Raw genomic sequence first — 18,302 nt, 5'->3', positions numbered from 1 at the left:
CTGCCCTATAAAGCTGTTTTCAGCAATGGACTTTGGACAATGCACATGTACATGCATGTTCAAGGCCTATTGCATCCCGCCTCCTCTGACAGGATGGTCAAAGCCCCTCTCCCCACCATGGTTTCCTTCTTGTTACTATGTAGGTTGTGTTCTAGTACTTTTTCCGGCAGGGTAATGGTGGCAGAACAAAGAGAAGGGGGGAACAAAGAAGAGGGGGAGATGTGGAACACATTGGGGGGAGAGAAGAAGGGGAATTGTGGGACACATTTAGGGGGGAATAGAAGTGGGGAGAATCTGGACTATGAGTGAGGTAAGGCGGGAGGGTATGTGAGTGATGGTTCCCCTTGGACTAACTCTTTCACAGTGAAACCAACACGCTTGATTCTCATTGAATGCTTTGCCTTCAGGACCATAGGGTTGACATTTACATGCGCACTGAGTGTTCATAGAGAGAACTTTTGAGATAATTGTGATTTAACCATCATGAGCGTGATTTTTTTTTTTTTTTGCCCTTGTGCAGCGTATTAGAAGAGTTTAGTTTGAGGATGAGTGTATGTATGTGTTCGTTCAGAAGGCATTCAAATGGGAGCATATGGCCTGGTTGGTCAATCACCTCTCTGAGCATCTGGGGTCTACCTTGGGTTGGACTGAGCACCGTATGTCGTGTTGCTGTAGTGTTTCAGGGTTTCATCTCGATCTTTGCTCCCTTGTAGGTGGATGGAGATGTTGATTGTCTATCCCAGGACCAACAAGCAAAACCAGAAGAAGAAAAGGAAGGTGGAGCCCCCAACACCACAGGTAAATCCCACAAGATGATATTTCACATTGTGGCAAGGGACTATGGGTCTGTTAACTCCCTGTATTGTAATTCAGTACTTCCTGGAGCATGAGAGCAACTGAAGTTTTGTGCATGAATGAGGCACTGTGCGTCAGATCTATGTGTGGGAGAGCCTGTGTTGTGCCACACTGGTGTCTCGAATGAGCCTTCCAGAGATTGCAGTGAAGGGCACTGGACTGATATAATTCAAAAATGAACTTTCAGGGCAATTGTTAATAATATATCTTTAAAATCAAGTGTGGTACCGGAAGATTGGAAGGTGACCAATGTAGCGACAATTTTTTAAAAAGGGTTCCAGAGATGATCTGGGAAATTATAGACCGGTGAGTCCGACATTGGTGTCAGGCAAAATGGTAGAGACTATTATAAGGAACAAAATTACAGAGCATATTCAAAAGCATGGATTAATGAGACAAAGCCAACATGCATTTAGTGAAGGGAAATCTTGCCTCACCAATCTATTACATTTCTTTGAAGGAGTGAACAAACATGTGGATAAAGGTGAGCCGGTCGATATTATGTATCTGGATTTTCAAAAGGTGTTTGACAAAGTACCTCATGAAAGACTCCAGAGGAAATTGGAGAGTCATGGGATAGGAGGTAGTGTCCTATTGTGGATTAAGTAGAGGAGTGTGGTAGCTGTGTTAGTCCACTCTTAAGGTTATCAATAGAAATCAAACAAAATAAAACATGGAAAAGAAAATAAGATGATACCTTTTTTATTGGACATAACTTAATACATTTCTTGATTAGCTTTCGAAGGTTGCCCTTCTTCCTCAGATCGGAAATAAGCAAATGTGCTAGCTGACAGTGTATATAAGTGAAAACATTCAAGCATTACTATGACAGTCTGACAGGGTGGGAGGAGGGGGGTGGGTAGGAAGTATGCATGGGGACATCAAAGCATATCATTGATATTCCCATCCCCACCAGTACTGGCCTTCCGACAGCCACCCAACTTAAAACACAAGCTAATCAGAAGTAAACTTCCATCACAGACTGAAAAGGAACAGAAGGGCACACTTCCCTGTAATTTATCCAGTTGCAAACTATGCCAAAATATTTCACAGGACCCCAAAGTCATCCACAAAGGAAAGATATTCAACATAAAGGGATCTTTCACTTGCTCATCTTCCAATGTGGTATATATCATTCAGTGTAAAAAATGTAACAAAGGATGCTATATTGGAGAAACAGGCCAGATGCTTAAGACAAGATTCAATTTACATAGACATCACATGAACAATACAGCCAGTAGGGCCCCCACCCCGGTGGGACAGCACTTCACAGAACCAGGACACTGTACCAGTGATTTCACAGTGAGAATACTGAAAGGTAACTTTAAAACCATACAAGAACGTAAGACCTTTGAAGTCAGAATGATTGAATATTTTAACACCCAACAGAAAGGACTTAACAAGGATCTGGGGTTCCTAGCCCATTATAAACCATAAAGCTGTATGTCTCTGTTGATCACCCTCCCCTCACCTATCCACACCCATCCTGTTAGAATATCAATGATATGCTTTGATGTCCCCATGCATACTTCCTACCCACCCCCTCCTCCCACCCTGTCAGACTATCATAGTAATGCTTGAATGTTTTCACTTATATACACTGTCAGCTAGCACATTTGCTTATTTCCGATCTGAGGAAGAAGGGCGACCTTCGAAAGCTAATCAAGGAATGTATTAAGTTATGTCCAATAAAAAAGGTATCATCTTATTTTCTTTTCCATGTTTTATTTTGTTTGATTTCTATTGATAACCTATTGTGGATTAAAAACTGGTTAAAGGATAGAAAACAGAGAGTAGGATTAAATGGTCCGTATTCTCAATGGAGAAGGGTAGATAGTGGGGTTCCCCAGGGGTCTGTGTTGGGACTGCTGCTTTTTAACACATTTATAAATGACCTAGAGATGGGAGTAACTAGTGAGATAATTACATTTGCTGATGACACAAAGTTATTCAAAGTTGTTAAATTGCGAGAGGATTGTGAAAAATTAGAAGAGGACCTTAAGAGACTGGGAGACCGGGCATCTAAATGGCAGATGATGTTTAATGTGAGCAAGTGCAAAGTGATGCATGTGGGAAAGAGGAACCCAAATTATAGCTATGTCATGCAAGGTTCCACGTTAGGAGTCACGGACCAAGAAAGGGATCTAGGTGTCGTCGTTGATGATACGTTGAAACCTTCTGCTCAGTGTGCTGCTGCAGCTAAGAAAGCTATAGAATGTTAGGTATTATTAGGAAAGGAATGGAAAACAAAAATGAGGATGTTATAATGCCTTTGTATCGGTCCATGGTGTGACCACATCTCAAATATTATGTTCAGTTCTGGTCACCGCATCTCAAAAAGATATAGTGGAATTAGAAAAGGTACAGAGAAGGGCAACGAAAATGATAAAGGAGATGGGAAGATTTCCTTATGAGGAAAGGCTGAAGCCACTAGGGCTCTTCAGCTTGGAGAAAAGACAGCTGAGGGGAGATATGATAGAGGTCTATAAAATAATGAGTGGAGTTGAAAGGGTAGATGTGAAGTGTCTGTTTACGCATTCCAAAAATACTAGGACCAGGGGGCATGCGATGAAGCTAGAAAGTGGTAAATTTAAAACGAATCGGAGAAAAGGTTTCTTCACTCAATGTATAATTAAACTCTGGCATTCATTGCCAGAGAATGTAGTAAAAGCAGTTAGCTTTGCGGGGTTTAAAAAAAGGTTTGAATGGCTTCCTCAAGGAAAAGTCCATAGACCATTATTAAAATGGACTTGGGGAAAATCCACTGCTTATCTGTGGGATAAGCAGCATAAAATGTATTGTACTTTTTTGGGATCTTGCCAGGTACTTATGACCTGGACTGGCCACCGATAGAAACAGGATGCTGGGCTTGATGGACCTTCGGTCTGTCCCAGTATGTCAATACTTATGTTCTTATGTACTTAAGATGGACTTTGGAAAATCCACTGCCTATTTTTAGGGTAAGCAGCATAAAATCTGTTTTACTGTTCTGGGATCTTGCCAGATCTTGTGACCTGGATTGGCCTCTGTTGGAAGCTAGATACTGGGCTTGATGATCCTTTGGTCTGTCCCGGTATGGCAATGCTTATGTTCTTATGAGGTCAGTCAGCAAACAGTTTTAAAGTACTCTGCCTTCTTTCACACTCTGTTTCCTGCCCTCCCCCCCCCCCCCATCCCTCCCCATGGGGATGGTCTGCCAGCTCATTCCTGTGGGCTTTTGCACAATCTGAAAATAAAGGTATTTAGTAGTTGCTGTCACGGCTTAGGAACCCATCACTGTTCCATCTTGTTGGAGTTTGTGGTCAGGGAGAAGGTACTTGTTTGATAAGTGGATTAAAGGTAGAAGTGCTCATAATTACTTTGATAAGTTGAGAGACCCTGAATGTGAAGAGAGCTGAGAGGGTGGGGAATATGCTACCACTGAGAGCGCAGCGTACCCACTGAGCAGCGTCAGATGAGCATCCTTAAAAGGAGTAGGGGAGCATGACCATTTCCTTATAGGCAGTAACTTCAGAGATAACGAGAATGGGAGAAAAATCACTCTGGAATTCAGACTCTCACCACAGTGGGGGGAGAGGAAAAGTGGGGGCCAGGACAACTCCTCTTACTATAAATGGTCAACGCCTGCTGCTGGTGTGACTCATTCCTAACCTCCCAGCACCCCCCTAGTGAGTAAGAGATCTCACTGCTTCAGGCTTCTGCTGAAATACCCTGTACTGGTACTGCTGAAAATAGCAAGGGGCATCTAGGAAGAGAAGAGTTGTGGTCTTTAACTTTTTTTCACTGCTGCTGAGATTGGTTCTTTAGAAGCTGTGTCTGTCCCTTAGTCACAGCAGGAGATGGGGGAGGCCCAGCCCTTGTTTCCTGTATGCTTTTCAAAACCCCACTGGTAAGACTGTTCAGTTGGCCCCACTGTGTGCCCATGCTTTCCAGTTTAAGTGAATCTAGTGTTGTAGAGTTTCTTTTGTATGTGGAGGGGTCTTCACAAGTAGGGTTACCATTCGTCCGGATTTCCCCGGACATGTCCTCTTTTTGAGGGCATGTTCGGGGCGTCCGGCGGATTTTGCCCGCGGCCACGTTTGTCCGGATTTCTGGACAAACGTGGGCGCGGGTGCGGGCAGGCGCCGTGGGTCTGGTCTCCCGTCCCCTCCCCTTCCTTACCATGTTCCCTGGTGGTCTAGTGACGTCTAGAGCCCCCTCTTTCCTGCCCGGAGCGCTGCCTCCCCTGTCTATCATCCTTCTCGGTCTGGCTGGGGATTCAAAATGGCCGTCGAGAGTTGAACTCTCGCGAGGCCGCTTCAACTCTCGGTGGCCATTTTGAATCCCCAGCCAGACCGAGGAGGATGCAGCAGGCAAGGGCAGGAAAGAGGGGGCTCTTTCCTGCCCAGAAGAGAAGACGCTACTAGACCACCAGGGCTAGATAGTAAGTGTGGGGGGGGGGGAGGGGAATAGGGGTGGAACGAGGACCTGAAGGGGGCGTGGTGGTGCAGGGCATGAGGCGTGGTGGGGGCGGGGTAGGGGGCGTGGCATGTGTCCTCTTTTTCAGAGGACACAAAATGGTAACCCTATTCACAAGGAACCCACCTCAAGGTGCTTTCATATGCTGAGACCCTACTGGTTTTGGCAAGGACTGAGTACATCTACTGCATCTCGCTGTGCTGTGCCTGCCTCTCCTCCCCTGCTGTGTATTGGTTACAGATGTGAGACAGACTTCATTCTCAGAACAACTGCCCTCTCCTTGAGAGTGCAGGGAGTCCTGTGAGGGGTGACAACAATGCCCTGTCTCTCTAGGAGATAGCTAGTGGCAGAGCTTTTTGTTGCCAGAAGCAGGGAAGGGCTGGGGTGCTGTCACGTTTTGGTGGGTGTGCAGTGGGACATGACCAGAAGTATTTCATTGGTGGTTCCATTACTGCTGCATCCTGTACCCCGTGACTCTTTTTTTATGAAAGAGAAAAGGGATGGGATTTCTGTGGTTTTTGCAACTACATTCAAAGCGATTTACATAGTATAGACAGCTACTTATTTGTACCTGGGGCAATGGAGGGTTAAGTGACTTGCCCAAGGTCACAAGGAGCTGCAGTGGGAATCGAACCCAGTTCCCCAAGATCAAAGTCCGCTGCACTAACATTTAGGTTACTCCACCACTCACATATGCAGGGGTAACTCACATACGCACTTGTTATGTTACTGGAATTAGGGCTGTTGGATGATTAAAAATTTGAATCATGATTAATTTCATGATTAAGACCTTAATTATGAGTTTAACTGTACCTCTGACCTCCCCCTCCCCATACCTGTGTCTCACCCCCAGCCCCCTATGGCCATTTTAAAAACTTGGCTGGGTCACGGGCAGTGTCTGAAGTGCAAGCAGACTTTCTCTGCTGGGCTTGAGAGCCTTCCTGCAGCTGCAGCCCACCGTCTCGGAAACAGGAAGTTGCATCAGAGGAGATGAGATGTGGCTACAAAAGGGCTCTTGGGGCCGGTGGAGGAAGCCAAGTTTAGAAAATGGCTGGAGGGGGAGGAGTGCGGGGGGAGAGACAGAACTGCCGGAGGAGAGGGGTTAGAGATAGCGCCGGCCCTGGCTGATTAATGGCAATTAAAATTTTTAATCATGCACAAAATAAATGCATCAATCGCATTAGAGCTCTTGAGTAATTGTGTTAACTAATTAGAATAAACCTGCTTGGACGTTTTCTGACCCACTAGGATGTAAGAGTGTCTTTTCTGAGCCTGTCTCTGCCTTGATACCAAGTTGAAAGGAGAAGCTTTGAAGAAATACTACTATTATTGGGGGGTGCTGGTCATGGTGGCGGCGGCAATGAATGGTGACAGAATTCACGCACAATGGTAAGGGCGAGAGAGAGGACTGTGGTCACACAGCAGGCAAGGGGCAGAGGGACACCTGGAGTGATTGGGTACAAGCAAAGGGTCAGATTTGTCCACAGTTACCCTGTGGCATTGTTATAGAGGGAGTTTGAACAGGTTGGCTCGCAGAAGAGCGTCCCGGATGTCCCAACCCATTAATTCCACTCACTCTTAGGCAACCAGGCCCTGATCCAGCAGCTAAAGCTGAGGGGCTGCAAATCTGCTTTCATGACAAAAAAACCCCTCACAATGCCCCCCCACCAGTATGAATTATCCAGCATAAAAAAGACTTAAGGGGGGGGGGGACGAGGGAAAAAATCCTGTGGAAAAGTAAAACTGCAGGCTCATTATAACATTTCAGGTTACGCTGCGTTTCTATGACAACTCCCAGAAATCTTACAGAAACCAAACAGCCGAGGACCAAATAAGGGAAAGGCAGTAGCACCAGCGTCTGGAGCCTTGTCCCATTGCCAGGTCTGTCCCAGCTTCTGCAGGAACAGAGGGGCATATGGTGATCCCTGGCCACTGGTGCATTTGTGTCCTGTAAAAAGTGAGGGACCTGTCAGACTTAGAGGACCACCAAGGGGGTGCCATTTCTTTTTTTTTAATCTGATAAAAAAAGGAGTTCCTGCCCTATCATGGAAAGCTGAACATCATGCTGATAATTTTCTAAGCCTTTCCCCACATATAAAACTTGTTTTTTTTCCATGCCAAATAAGGCTTTTGTAAAATTAGGAACTTTATATGTGCGTGTAAACAAAACAAAACTGCACAAAGTGTTCCTGTGGCCTAGTTTGGAATCGCCAGCTCGAATGTCTATAGCCCTGCTCGCACCTGGATGAAGTTGCTCCCTGGACTGGTGGTTTCTTTGGATGGGATGAAGGTCTGCTCCAATGCCTACGGCTGAATAAACATGATGCATGTGGCGAATCATATAAAGGGTCACTGACTCACTGGTAGGGCCGCTGGAAGCTTCCTATCAGTTTTATACACAGAAGTGCGCACTTATAAAATTGCATAAACGTACACACTGCTGACCATACCGCATCCAATTTGAAAAGACTTCAGACCTTTCAAAATACGGCAGTTTATGTCGAAACTGAAGGTTTACCCGTGGAAACCTGCCAAGTTCCGGGATCTCCCGCCAAGTGGCCTTCCCATCCAACGACGGCAGGAGGCATTTTCATAAAGTACCATCTCCTGCTATTGCCGATCCCACGCCCCACGGCAGCATCAGATGACGTTTTATGAAGAAGTTTCCTGCTGCCGCTGGACTGGGAGACCACTCCTGTAGCCACAGGCCACGAATCAGCTGTGCTGGGAAGGAGAAACGGGTGGAGTTGGGTGGAGCAATGGGTGGGCCAGGGCGGAGCTGAAGGTGGAGATGGGATGGGCTGGGGCGGAGAAATGGGTAGAGTTGGGTGGAGCAATGGGCGTGGTAGGGCGGAGCTGGGCTGGGGGTGGACCCTAAATCTCCTGCTGAGTGGATTGGCCCCCTAAGCTGCAGTAAAAAGGGCCCTGTGCTAGCGACGGGGGTAGTTTTTGCCACACACTGCAGCCTTTTTTTTACTGCAGCAGGTAAAAAAAAAAAAAAAAAAAAGGCTGAATATAGCCCTGGCTGTGTGGTAAGATTGCTCTTACCACATGGCCATGTGGGAGGAAGCACAATGCCATCCATTGAGGTGGCGTTAAGGGCTCCTGCACTAACCTGGCAGTGACCGGGTAGCCTGCAGTGCTGCCCGATTAGCACCTGTGGAAATATTTTTGAATATTTCTGCTAGCGTGGGAAATGGCATGTAGTGAGACTGGAACTACCACTAGGGTTACCATATTTTGTCCCCCAAAAAGGAGGATGCATGCCCCACCCCCACCACACACCCCACCCCGCCCCCATTTCATGCCCTTGCTCCGCCCCCTGTCACATTTTCCCCTTCCCGTCACCCCCCTCCCCTTACCTTACTACTGCCCTGGTGGTCTAGTGACCTCTTCGGGGCAAGAAAAAGCCCCCTCTTTCCTGCCTGGAGCACTGCCCTGCATGCATCCTTCCTGTCGCAGATCTTGGCGCTGATTCAAAATGGCTGCCGAGAGTTGAAGGATGCATGCAGGGCAGCGCTCCGGGCAGGAAAGAGGGGGCTCTTTCCTACCCCGAAGGCTGAAGAGGTCACTAGACCACCAGGGCAGTAGTAAGTAAGGGGAGGGGAGGCTAGCAATCTGCCCGTTTGTCTGGATTTCTGGACAAACGGGCATGCTGGTGGGCGGGCCACGGGCAGATTCACCTTTCTTGCCTTTAGCGTTTGGCGATCTGTTTCTGTGGATGCCTGAAACGGCTAAGGTTTTGCCTGTATGTTTCTATTGCTCTCCACTCTCGTTCAGAATGAATGCGAGGCATCTCTCCTGTCATATAATGGAGCTCTGTCTCCATTTCTTCCTTGGTTAATTTATTTACTTTGTAAACCACTCTACCCTGCTTTACAGATAAGGCAGTATAACAAGTACTAATAAACAGAAATATAAACACACGTTTTTACACAGTATGCGAATCGTCTTCCATGAGGGTGAAGGTTGGCAGAGCTCAGGTGGAGCAGCAAGATCTATATTGTATATTTACAGTTAGTTCATTTATTGCCCGTTATTACCAATCAAATAGTACATAGTGGATTCGAATAAACAGGGCCGGTCTTAGCAAGTGAGGGGCCCTGTGCAGACCAATTTGGTGGGGCCCCATCCTAGCCCCGCCCCCCACCCCAGCTCCACCCCATTGATGATAATAATTTTTAGAAAATTTTTTATTTATGAACTTTCAAATAAAGACAAATGAAGCTAAACTTGTACAGAAAAACTGATTGAAATAATAAGCACAATGCTATCATGAACCCCCCCCCCCCCCCCCAGAAATTATTCAGTTCAAGTCCACTACAATTAGTAGTTCCAATTCTCATAACCCCGGGGGGGGGGGGGGGGGTCAGAGGTGCAGACACACAATCTCTCCACTGGAAAACACTATACACAAACCTGTGCAAAAGCACACTCATAACCTTACCAAACCATAACAGCACTAATTCCAAGGACAGGACGAGCTACAACCTTATGCGTGGAAAGGCAGAACTGTAATTACACCAGGCTCTAAAACACCAATACACTACCTCGTGAAAAAAACAAAACAAAAAGGGCTGCAAATGCTACACGCTAGCAGGATACTGCACCTTGATCACACATGGCACAACAGATATGAAGGCAAAATACTGAACTGGAAAGTTACCTCAAGAAGTCAGACTCAGCATTCAGCAATACTAGAAAAATTAGAACTTACATGCAAAATATCAGAGATGCACATTTCCAAAAGCTGACATATTCCAATTAATAAATTCTGAATAAAATACTTTTTTCTACCTTTGTTGTCTGATCATTTGGTTTTTCTATTTGCTTTGGTCCCAGTGTCTTCTGTTTTATGCAGTGTCTTCTTTCCATTTAATATTATTTCTCTCACCATGTCCACCATCCTTCTGTGTCCTTATGTGTCCTGTCTACCATCTGTAGCCCTGTCCCTATCCTTTCTCCAGTTTTAGCGTCTGCCTTCAAAGTGTTCCGATCCAGCCCTTAAATTCAGCAATTTCCCCTCCAAGCATATCCAGCATTTCTCCTCCCTCCCCTCCATGTCCAGCAATTTCCCTCTCTCCCTGAGCCCTGCCCTCCCATCCATGCTCCTCTGTCCCTTGCCCCCTTCATTCATCCCTATCCAGCAATTCCCCTCTCTCCCTGAGCCCTGCCCTCCCAATCCATGCTCCTCTGTCACCTGCCCCCTCCATTCATCCCTATCCAGCAATTCCCCTCTCTCCCTGAGCCCTGCCCTGCAATCCATATCCATCCATGCCCATCTGTCCCCTCCATTCATCCCTATCCAGCAATTCCCCTCTCTCCCTGAGCCCTGCCCTCTCAATCCATGCCCATCCATGCTCCTCTGTCCCCTGCCCCCTCCATTCATCCCTATCCAGCAATTCCCCTCTCTCCCTGAGCCCTGCCCTGCAATCCATATCCATCCATGCCCATCTGTCCCCTCCATTCATCCCTATCCAGCAATTCCCCTCTCTCCCTGAGCCCTGCCCTCTCAATCCATGCCCATCCATGCTCCTCTGTCCCCTGCCCCCTCCATTCATCCCTATCCAGCAATTCCCCTCTCTCCCTGAGCCCTGCCCTGCAATCCATATCCATCCATGCCCATCTGTCCCTTGCCCCCTCCATTCATCCCTATCCAGCAATTCCCCTCTCTCCCTGAGCCCTGTCCTGCAATCCATATCCATCCATGCTCCTCTGTCCCCTGCCCCCTCCATTCATCCCTATCCAGCAATTCCCCTCTCTCTGAGCCCTGCCATCCATGTCCAGGTCCTCTCTCCCTTGCCCTCCCGCTCCCATGTCCAACTGCCTGCCCGCCCTAGCGCCCTCTTCTCCCCCCAACCAAGGATCCTTTTTCTTTTATTTTAAATTTACCTGACCTCCGAGTCCGCATGGACAGCAGCAGCGTCACTGAAAGCGCTCCTCCCATCCCGAGTCCCCCCGAGGTCTCTAGCAGAAGCTTCCTGATTTGTTCATTCTCAGTGTCCCACCCTCGAGGGCGGGACACTGAGAATGAACAAATCAGGAAACTTCTACTAGAGACCTTGGGGGGACTCAGAAGGGGAGGAGCGCTTTCAGTGATGCTGCTGCCCATGCAGTCGGATTCCGGCGACGGAGGTTAGGTAAATTTAAAAGAAAAGAAAAATGATCCTTGGGGGGAGAAGAGGGCGCCAGGGCGGGCAGATAAGTGGCGGTAAGCATGGCACGGCCCTGCCATGCTTTCCTTGCTTGTTGCTTACCCGGCCCTGGGAGGAGGGTGACTGAGGCGCACCGTGCGGGGCCCCCCTAAGTGTGGGACCCTATGCGGCCGCCTCGGCCTAAGACTGGCCCTGTCAATAAACATACATAGTAGATGATGATGGCAGAGAAAGACCTGTACGGTCCATCCAGTCTGCCAAACAAGATAAACTCATATGTGCTACTTTTTGTGTATACCTGACCTTGATTTGCATATGCCATTTTCAGGGCACAGACCGTAGAAGTCTGCCCAGCACTAGCCCCACCTCCCAACCACTAGCCCCGCCTCCCACCACTGGTTCTGCCACCCAATCTCCACTAAGCTTCTGAGGATTCCTTTGTTTATCCTATGCGATTGAAGGGGGGGCAGACTCAAGAAAGATGTCAGGAAGTATTTTTTCACGGAGAGAGTAGTGGATGCTTGGAATGCCCTCCCGCGGGAGGTGGTGGAAATGAAAACAGTAACAGAATTCAAACACCCGTGGGATAAACATAAAGGAATCCTGTTCAGAAGGAATGGATCCTAAGGAACTTCACCGAGATTGGGTGGCAGAGCCGGTGGCGGGAGGCGGGGATAGTGCTGGGCAGACTTTATACGGTCCGTGCCAGAGCCGGTGGTGGGAGGCGGGGCTGGTGGTTGGGAGGCGGGGATAGTGCTGGGCAGACTTACACGGCCTGTGCCCTCAAAAGGACAGGTACAAAAATCAAGGTATTGGTATACACAAAAAGTAGCACATATGAGTTTATCTTGTTGGGCAGACTAGATGGACCATGCAGGTCTTTTTCTGCCATCATCTACTATGTTACTATGTTATGCATTTTTGAATTCCGTTACCATTTTCATCTCCACCACCTCCCGCGGGAGGGCATTCCAAGTATCCACCACTCTCTCCTTGAAAAAATACTTCCTGACATTTTTCTTGAGTCTGCCCCCCTTCAATCTCATTTCATGTCCTCTAGTACTACCACCTTCCCATCTACGGAAAAGGTTTGTTTGCGGATTAATACCTTTCAAATATTTGAATGTCTGTTTCATATCACCCCTGTTTCTCCTTTCCTCCAGGGTATACATAAAGAATACTAGATCAAAATGAATCTATGATGTAACAGTAATAAAATAGGTGTAAATAACAAAATCATTAATAAAAGTCTCACAATCACAAAATCCCTAATATAACTGCAATGTATTACTTCCCAATCACATATTTCCTAAAGAAAAACGTTTCCGAGTGCCCTAGCTAAAAACGTGCCTTATTTTAAAAGGGACAGAGTTCCACCAACTTAGCCACCTGGTATGCAAATAAACCAGTAAACAATTTCTTTGACAAAATCCCACGAGGACTAGGAAAAGAAAAAAAAAGATAAATTTCGAGTATTGCAAAATAGTTGAAATTTTGAATAGCAAAGAAGAAAGATCAAAACACCCTAGCTTCAATATTTGATTACATAAGTACATAAGTATTGCCGTACTAGGGCAGACTGAACGTCCATCAGGCCCAGAATCCTGTTTCCAACAGTGGCCAATCCAGTTCACAAGTGCCTGGCAAGATCCTAAAACAGTACAATACATTTTATGCTGCTTATCCTAGAAATAAGCACTGGATTTTTCCCCAAGTCCATTTTAATAATTGCTTCTGGACTTTTCTTTTAGGAAACTATCCAAATCCATCTTCTCATTTGCCGGACAACGATTGTACTATCCTCATGTTCCATATTACTGGAGTTTCAGTCTTTGCAGTGACTGTCCTGAGCCTGGGCACTTTGTTGTAAGGGTCCTGGAAAGAGCCTGCAGTTATGGCCCTTCAATTCAGCCACCAGATTTCACCTTTGAGCAATAACTATAAGTTTTGTCTGCTGAGAATGCAGTGAATTCAGCCTCAGCCTCCTCGGCCAAGCTGGGAAGTGGAAGAGACAACTCGGGTATCGAACCAGAGCCTTTCAGTGGTTGCCACCAGGCCGGCTCTTGGCATAACTTCCTCCTTTTGTTTTTCGGTGCATTCTTTTCCCGGTCTTTGTGTCCTATTTGCAAACCTTTCCAGCTTAGACTTGTCACCAAATGTATTTGTTTATTTAAAATACTTATATTATGCATAATCTTAGCAATTCTCAGCGGATTACAAATAACAGACACAATAAAATAAGTCAAACAAAATACATATTGGCACCAACTTACATAGAATTCTACAAGTAATCTCTGTAAGCTTGAAACAGGTCAGGCTTCCTGACGCAGGTGGCCTGTTTTAGTTTTGACATCCACTTGCCCTTCCTTCATGCCAAATTCACCTTCTTTAGTGACTTGATAGATTGGGAAGTTGTGGTGGTGGTGGTGTGGGGGGGGGGGGGGTGGCAGCCTTTCTGTTCTGGTCTTAAGGAGTCTGGGGAGTGAAGAACAGTCCTGCAGTGGTTGAAGTATTTCTGGAAACGGAGCCAATTTCCTGTCAGGATAGATTCTCTGCATCATGTTAAGGGACTGTGGGGGAAGAGGGGGAGAGCTGGGCTTTTGAATCTGCTTCTGTGAAGCTTGGCTCCCTTTCAGCCTGTTCCCATTCTTTGGGTAAAGTTCTTTTTAACCCTCGGTTTCCTAAGGATGGTGTTTGAGCCCACTCTGGTTGGTGGCTCTCACCTTTGTGTGTTTAAATACTGTTAACTGGTTTTGCAGTGGTGTGAAAGGCAGTGGTGTGAAACCCCCAGAACACCCCCCCCCCTCCTAGCCTTCAGTTGTTCTAAGGAAAATACGAATCACAAATGCAGTTGGGATAAAACCAGGTCTGATTTAACCTTTTCCTTATGGAATGGAGCTTGTGAGAGACGTTTAATGTCTTGCATGTACTCTGTTCCCAAAGTCTCAAATGTGCATTTTCCACTGCATTGAGTTCTGTGTCCATTCTAGAATTTTCTCCAGGTTTTTGTACCTTTCGTTGGATGAATACGAAAAGTGTTCAAAGATGTTGTGACCACATGGGTCCCGCGTTCCTATCTGAACAAATATTTTCAGCAACATCTGAGTTTCCTTTTATCCCACTTCACCGCGCCCCCAGCCGTCCCATTCTTCATTTCTGCAGTTGTGGCCCTGTCATGCACATTTGCTGCAACCAGAACTCTTGCCTGCTAAAGGAAAACTATCATTGGCGCCGGCAATAATCAGTAGAGGAAGTGGAAACATGGTTCTGCAATCAAATTGAAAGTGGTTTTCTATTTTCAGAGCTTAAAACATCTCTTTAATGTGTGATCCAGGTAATCCAGGGAGAGGGGCCTGGTTTATTGGCAAAGATACTGCTGTTCCAGGGTAGGTCTGCTGAAGAGCTGGTATGTTAGCTTTTTGTCCATGCTCAGACTGCTTCCTTCAAACTGTAAATACACCAGACGCCTGTAGAATGTTGCCTGGCATGAAATTTGCTAGACTGGATTACTGATTAAACATTAGATCTACAGTACTGGGTCAGACCAAGGGTCCATCTAGCCCAGTATTCTCTTTCCAACAGTGGCCTGTCCAGGTTACAAGTCCCAGACGGAATCCCAGAGAGTGGCAAGATTCCGGAATCCCAGAGAGTGGCAAGATTCCATTCTACCAGCTCCAGGGATAATGGTTTATTGACTTTTCCTCCAGGAATTTGTCCAAACCTTTTTTTTTAAATTGAGCTACATAACTTCTTTTACCATTGCTCTGGCAATGAGTTCCAGCTTTTAACTATATGTTGAGTGACTAAATTCATCTTCTCTTATTTGTTTTATATGTGCCACTATGTAACTTCGTGGAGTGTCCCCTCATCTCTCTGGACTTGCAAAAATCTCTCAGATGGTGTTAGGTAGCCTGCTGAAGCATATCAAATCAAATCATTGTGGTGGATTGGTGACACTCAGTGCATGTATTTTTCAGGCTATCCCAGTACTGTTTTGTGTTATAAATCCAAGAGAAAACAGTGCGATGTAAATCTAAAAATATCAAGCCACACTGTTAAACAGGCACGTTCATGTAGTCTGGAAGAAACAGGCTGAAGGTAAATTGGTAACTAATGAAGTTTCTCAGTGGTCCGAAACATTGCTCTGTTCTCCTGCTGTAAATTGGTCTCACTTTATTTTGCAGGTACTGCTCTGCTTCCTGTCCTGGAGCAGCTCATCATTCCTCTCATTCTTGGCTGCTCTGTTGAGCAATAAATGGAATGTGTTACATGCCATGAGCGCCTGTGCTCATACTGTCACCCAAACCCCAAGACCAGTACCATGCTTAACTTTCTTTTCTTTGAAAACTTTTGGTGAAGAATGGGCCATTTGCCAAAAGCATAAGTTACATTTCAGTTAAATAGTTGTCGCCACCCCTAACCTCCACATTTTCCATTTCCATTTATTTAGTCTTACATCCCACATTATCCAAATCAAGTTTGGTTCTGTGTGCCTTACAGTGTAACAGAATCGGTTAACGTGGTCTCCATTTTAATAAGGAAATGCAATCAACAAGTTTACAGCGTAACAAAGGACTTGTGAAGATAACGAATCAAATAGAGAACCGTAATCATCATGGGTTCCAGAGTAGCAGGGAACCCACTATGACAACGAATCTGTTGTGTTTGTTACATTGCAAGAGAGAGGCTGCAGTCAACTGGTTAACAGGAGAAAGAGCATTATAGTCAAGAGTCCATGGTGTAATAGGGATCGTACTGGGTAGCTGTGTAATTATGGAAAACAAGATTCCAGGATCTAGTGAACAGGAAGGAGACATTTTTGAGACAGAACGGGCAGGAGCGGTTGTCTGGTTACATGCTTGGTCTTTGGAGACTTATCTTGTGTCGGTAAAACATTTTGTGAAGAAGTATGATTTGGGCATTTTGCAAAACGTAAGTCAGTTATTCTCCTAAGGTTTGTGGGGAGGGTGTTCCAGGCCTGGGTTGCAAGGTAGGAGTGTCTCTCCACAAACATTTTATCTTCCATCCCAGTTCACTTCAGTCTAGAGTTGAGGGTCCTGTTCTACAGAGTCTTTTGTATTCGTCTTCCAGTTCAACTCAAGTACTGCAGCACCCCCTTGTGGTGGGGGACGTTCAGGATGCAGCTTGCATCTCTGTTTCTGCTCCCTAGTGAAGTGTAGATTGTAAGCTTTTTGAGCAGGGACTGTCTTTGTGTATGTTGTACAGCGCTGTGTATGCCTTGTAGCGCTATAGAAATGATAAATAGTAGTAGTAATAGTAGTTTCCCAGTCTTTTCAAGGCCAGGATATACCTGCGTTAATAAAAACAGCGACATCAGCTTTCGTGGAGCTGGGAGTAAGTACAAGAGGTGTTAAATGTCCAAAAAAAGAGGTAGCTCTGAAGGTTCCACCAGTCTCTCTCAGATTTTAAAATAAAAAAGAGAGGGCAAAGACACACGGAGCCATTTTGATGGAGCAGTTTTCTGATGGCTTTTGAAATTAATTAACTATCCAGTGTGGCTGATTGTTTACACTGCTGACGCAATCACTTATCAAATATTGTAATTACACATAGAAAATGCTTAGTTTACTAAATAAAACTTTAAAAGGAGGAACAAGGACTTCAGAGGCTCAGATTATGTCCCTTTTACATCCTTGGACTAATCGCTTAGCAAGCTGCTTCAACTAGTCCTAAAAAAGAAACCTCCTTATTTATTTTTATCTTCTTTCATGAAATATTTTTTTAAATTTCTTTTTCCATCAAAGTAAACATTTGAATAATCATTTCTGTAGGCTGTGATTCAGCGGGTACTTATCTGAGTATGTTTGGTTAAACAAACTAAAGGGGAAGTCAGAAATAGTAAATAATATAGCCTTCAGTACCTTTGAAGTTAATAACGTTAAATTTATTAGGATGTAGGGTATTGTGGTTGCTGAATTTGTAAGACGCTCTTGAAGCAGCTCATTGTGAGATGGTGACGAACTGTAGAGCATAATAGCACACATACTCAGATAAGTACCAGCTAAATCACAGCCTACACAAATGATTATTAAAGTGTTTACTTTGATGGAAAAAGAAATTTAAAAAAATTTCATGAAAGAAGGTAAAAATAAAGAGGCTTTTTTTTGTAGGACTAGTGAAGAACCTTGCTGAACGATTAGTTCAAGGATATAAACTGGACATAATCTGAGCCTCTGAAGTCCTTTTTCCTCCTTTTAGTAAATTAAAACTTAGCATTTTCTAAGATTTTTGACATTAATTGCCATACGTATCCCAGCAGGAGAATGGTGAGCTCCCTCACACCTGTCAGACGATTTTGAGTACGCCTGGAGTAGACGGAGGGAGGAAGGGTTGCATATGGAAATCTATTGTTGGCCTTTGTGCCTTGGGGTGTCCCTTGCTGCAAGGTGCTGAGAGCAGAATCTGGGCACTGACCTTAGCATGGTAGCGATATATTTTCTGAGGCACTCCTGGTTGAGTTTAATGGCACACCAGTTGGGAAACACCATCCCAGCAACGCCTTGGTAGCAATGCCTGCTTTACCTGATGCAGCGCTCACTCCTGACTACACTGTAACTGAAAGCTGGAAGAACAGAGCTCTCCCTTTCAGGTCTGTTTTCGATATCCTTTTGTCTGTTTAGGCCTCTGATATTTAAGCCATTGTTCCCATTTCTGAGGTGATGTGTATTCTGAGTGGGAAAGGCTGTGACTTATGTCCCCGCTCAGGAGATAGGTTAGCTACTGGAAAAATAAAGTATGAGCTTAGCTTAGCGGTGAGAGCCTGGGAGGAGGGAGCGGGCTTGGATGAACATTTCCCAGTCAGTTTCATCGTTC

General features: G+C 45.6%; 1 protein-coding gene across 3 annotated transcripts in view; it reads left to right on the top strand.

Moving 5' to 3' along the window:
* The window catches only part of MPRIP (myosin phosphatase Rho interacting protein), a 266,000-nt gene that overhangs the window by 146,400 nt on the left and 101,298 nt on the right, over positions 1 to 18,302 (top strand). For all 3 annotated transcript variants that reach the window (XM_030212573.1, XM_030212572.1, XM_030212574.1), the window contains exon 5: positions 714 to 798. In XM_030212573.1, the coding sequence (XP_030068433.1) occupies positions 714 to 798 (85 nt within the window). The remainder of the gene's footprint in view (positions 1 to 713; positions 799 to 18,302) is intronic.

Source organism: Microcaecilia unicolor, chromosome 8 (assembly GCF_901765095.1).
Source record: "Microcaecilia unicolor chromosome 8, aMicUni1.1, whole genome shotgun sequence".
NCBI lineage: Eukaryota > Metazoa > Chordata > Amphibia > Gymnophiona > Siphonopidae > Microcaecilia > Microcaecilia unicolor.
Note: the sequence above shows the minus strand (reverse complement) of the source record. Positions and strands in the feature narration are given on the sequence as shown.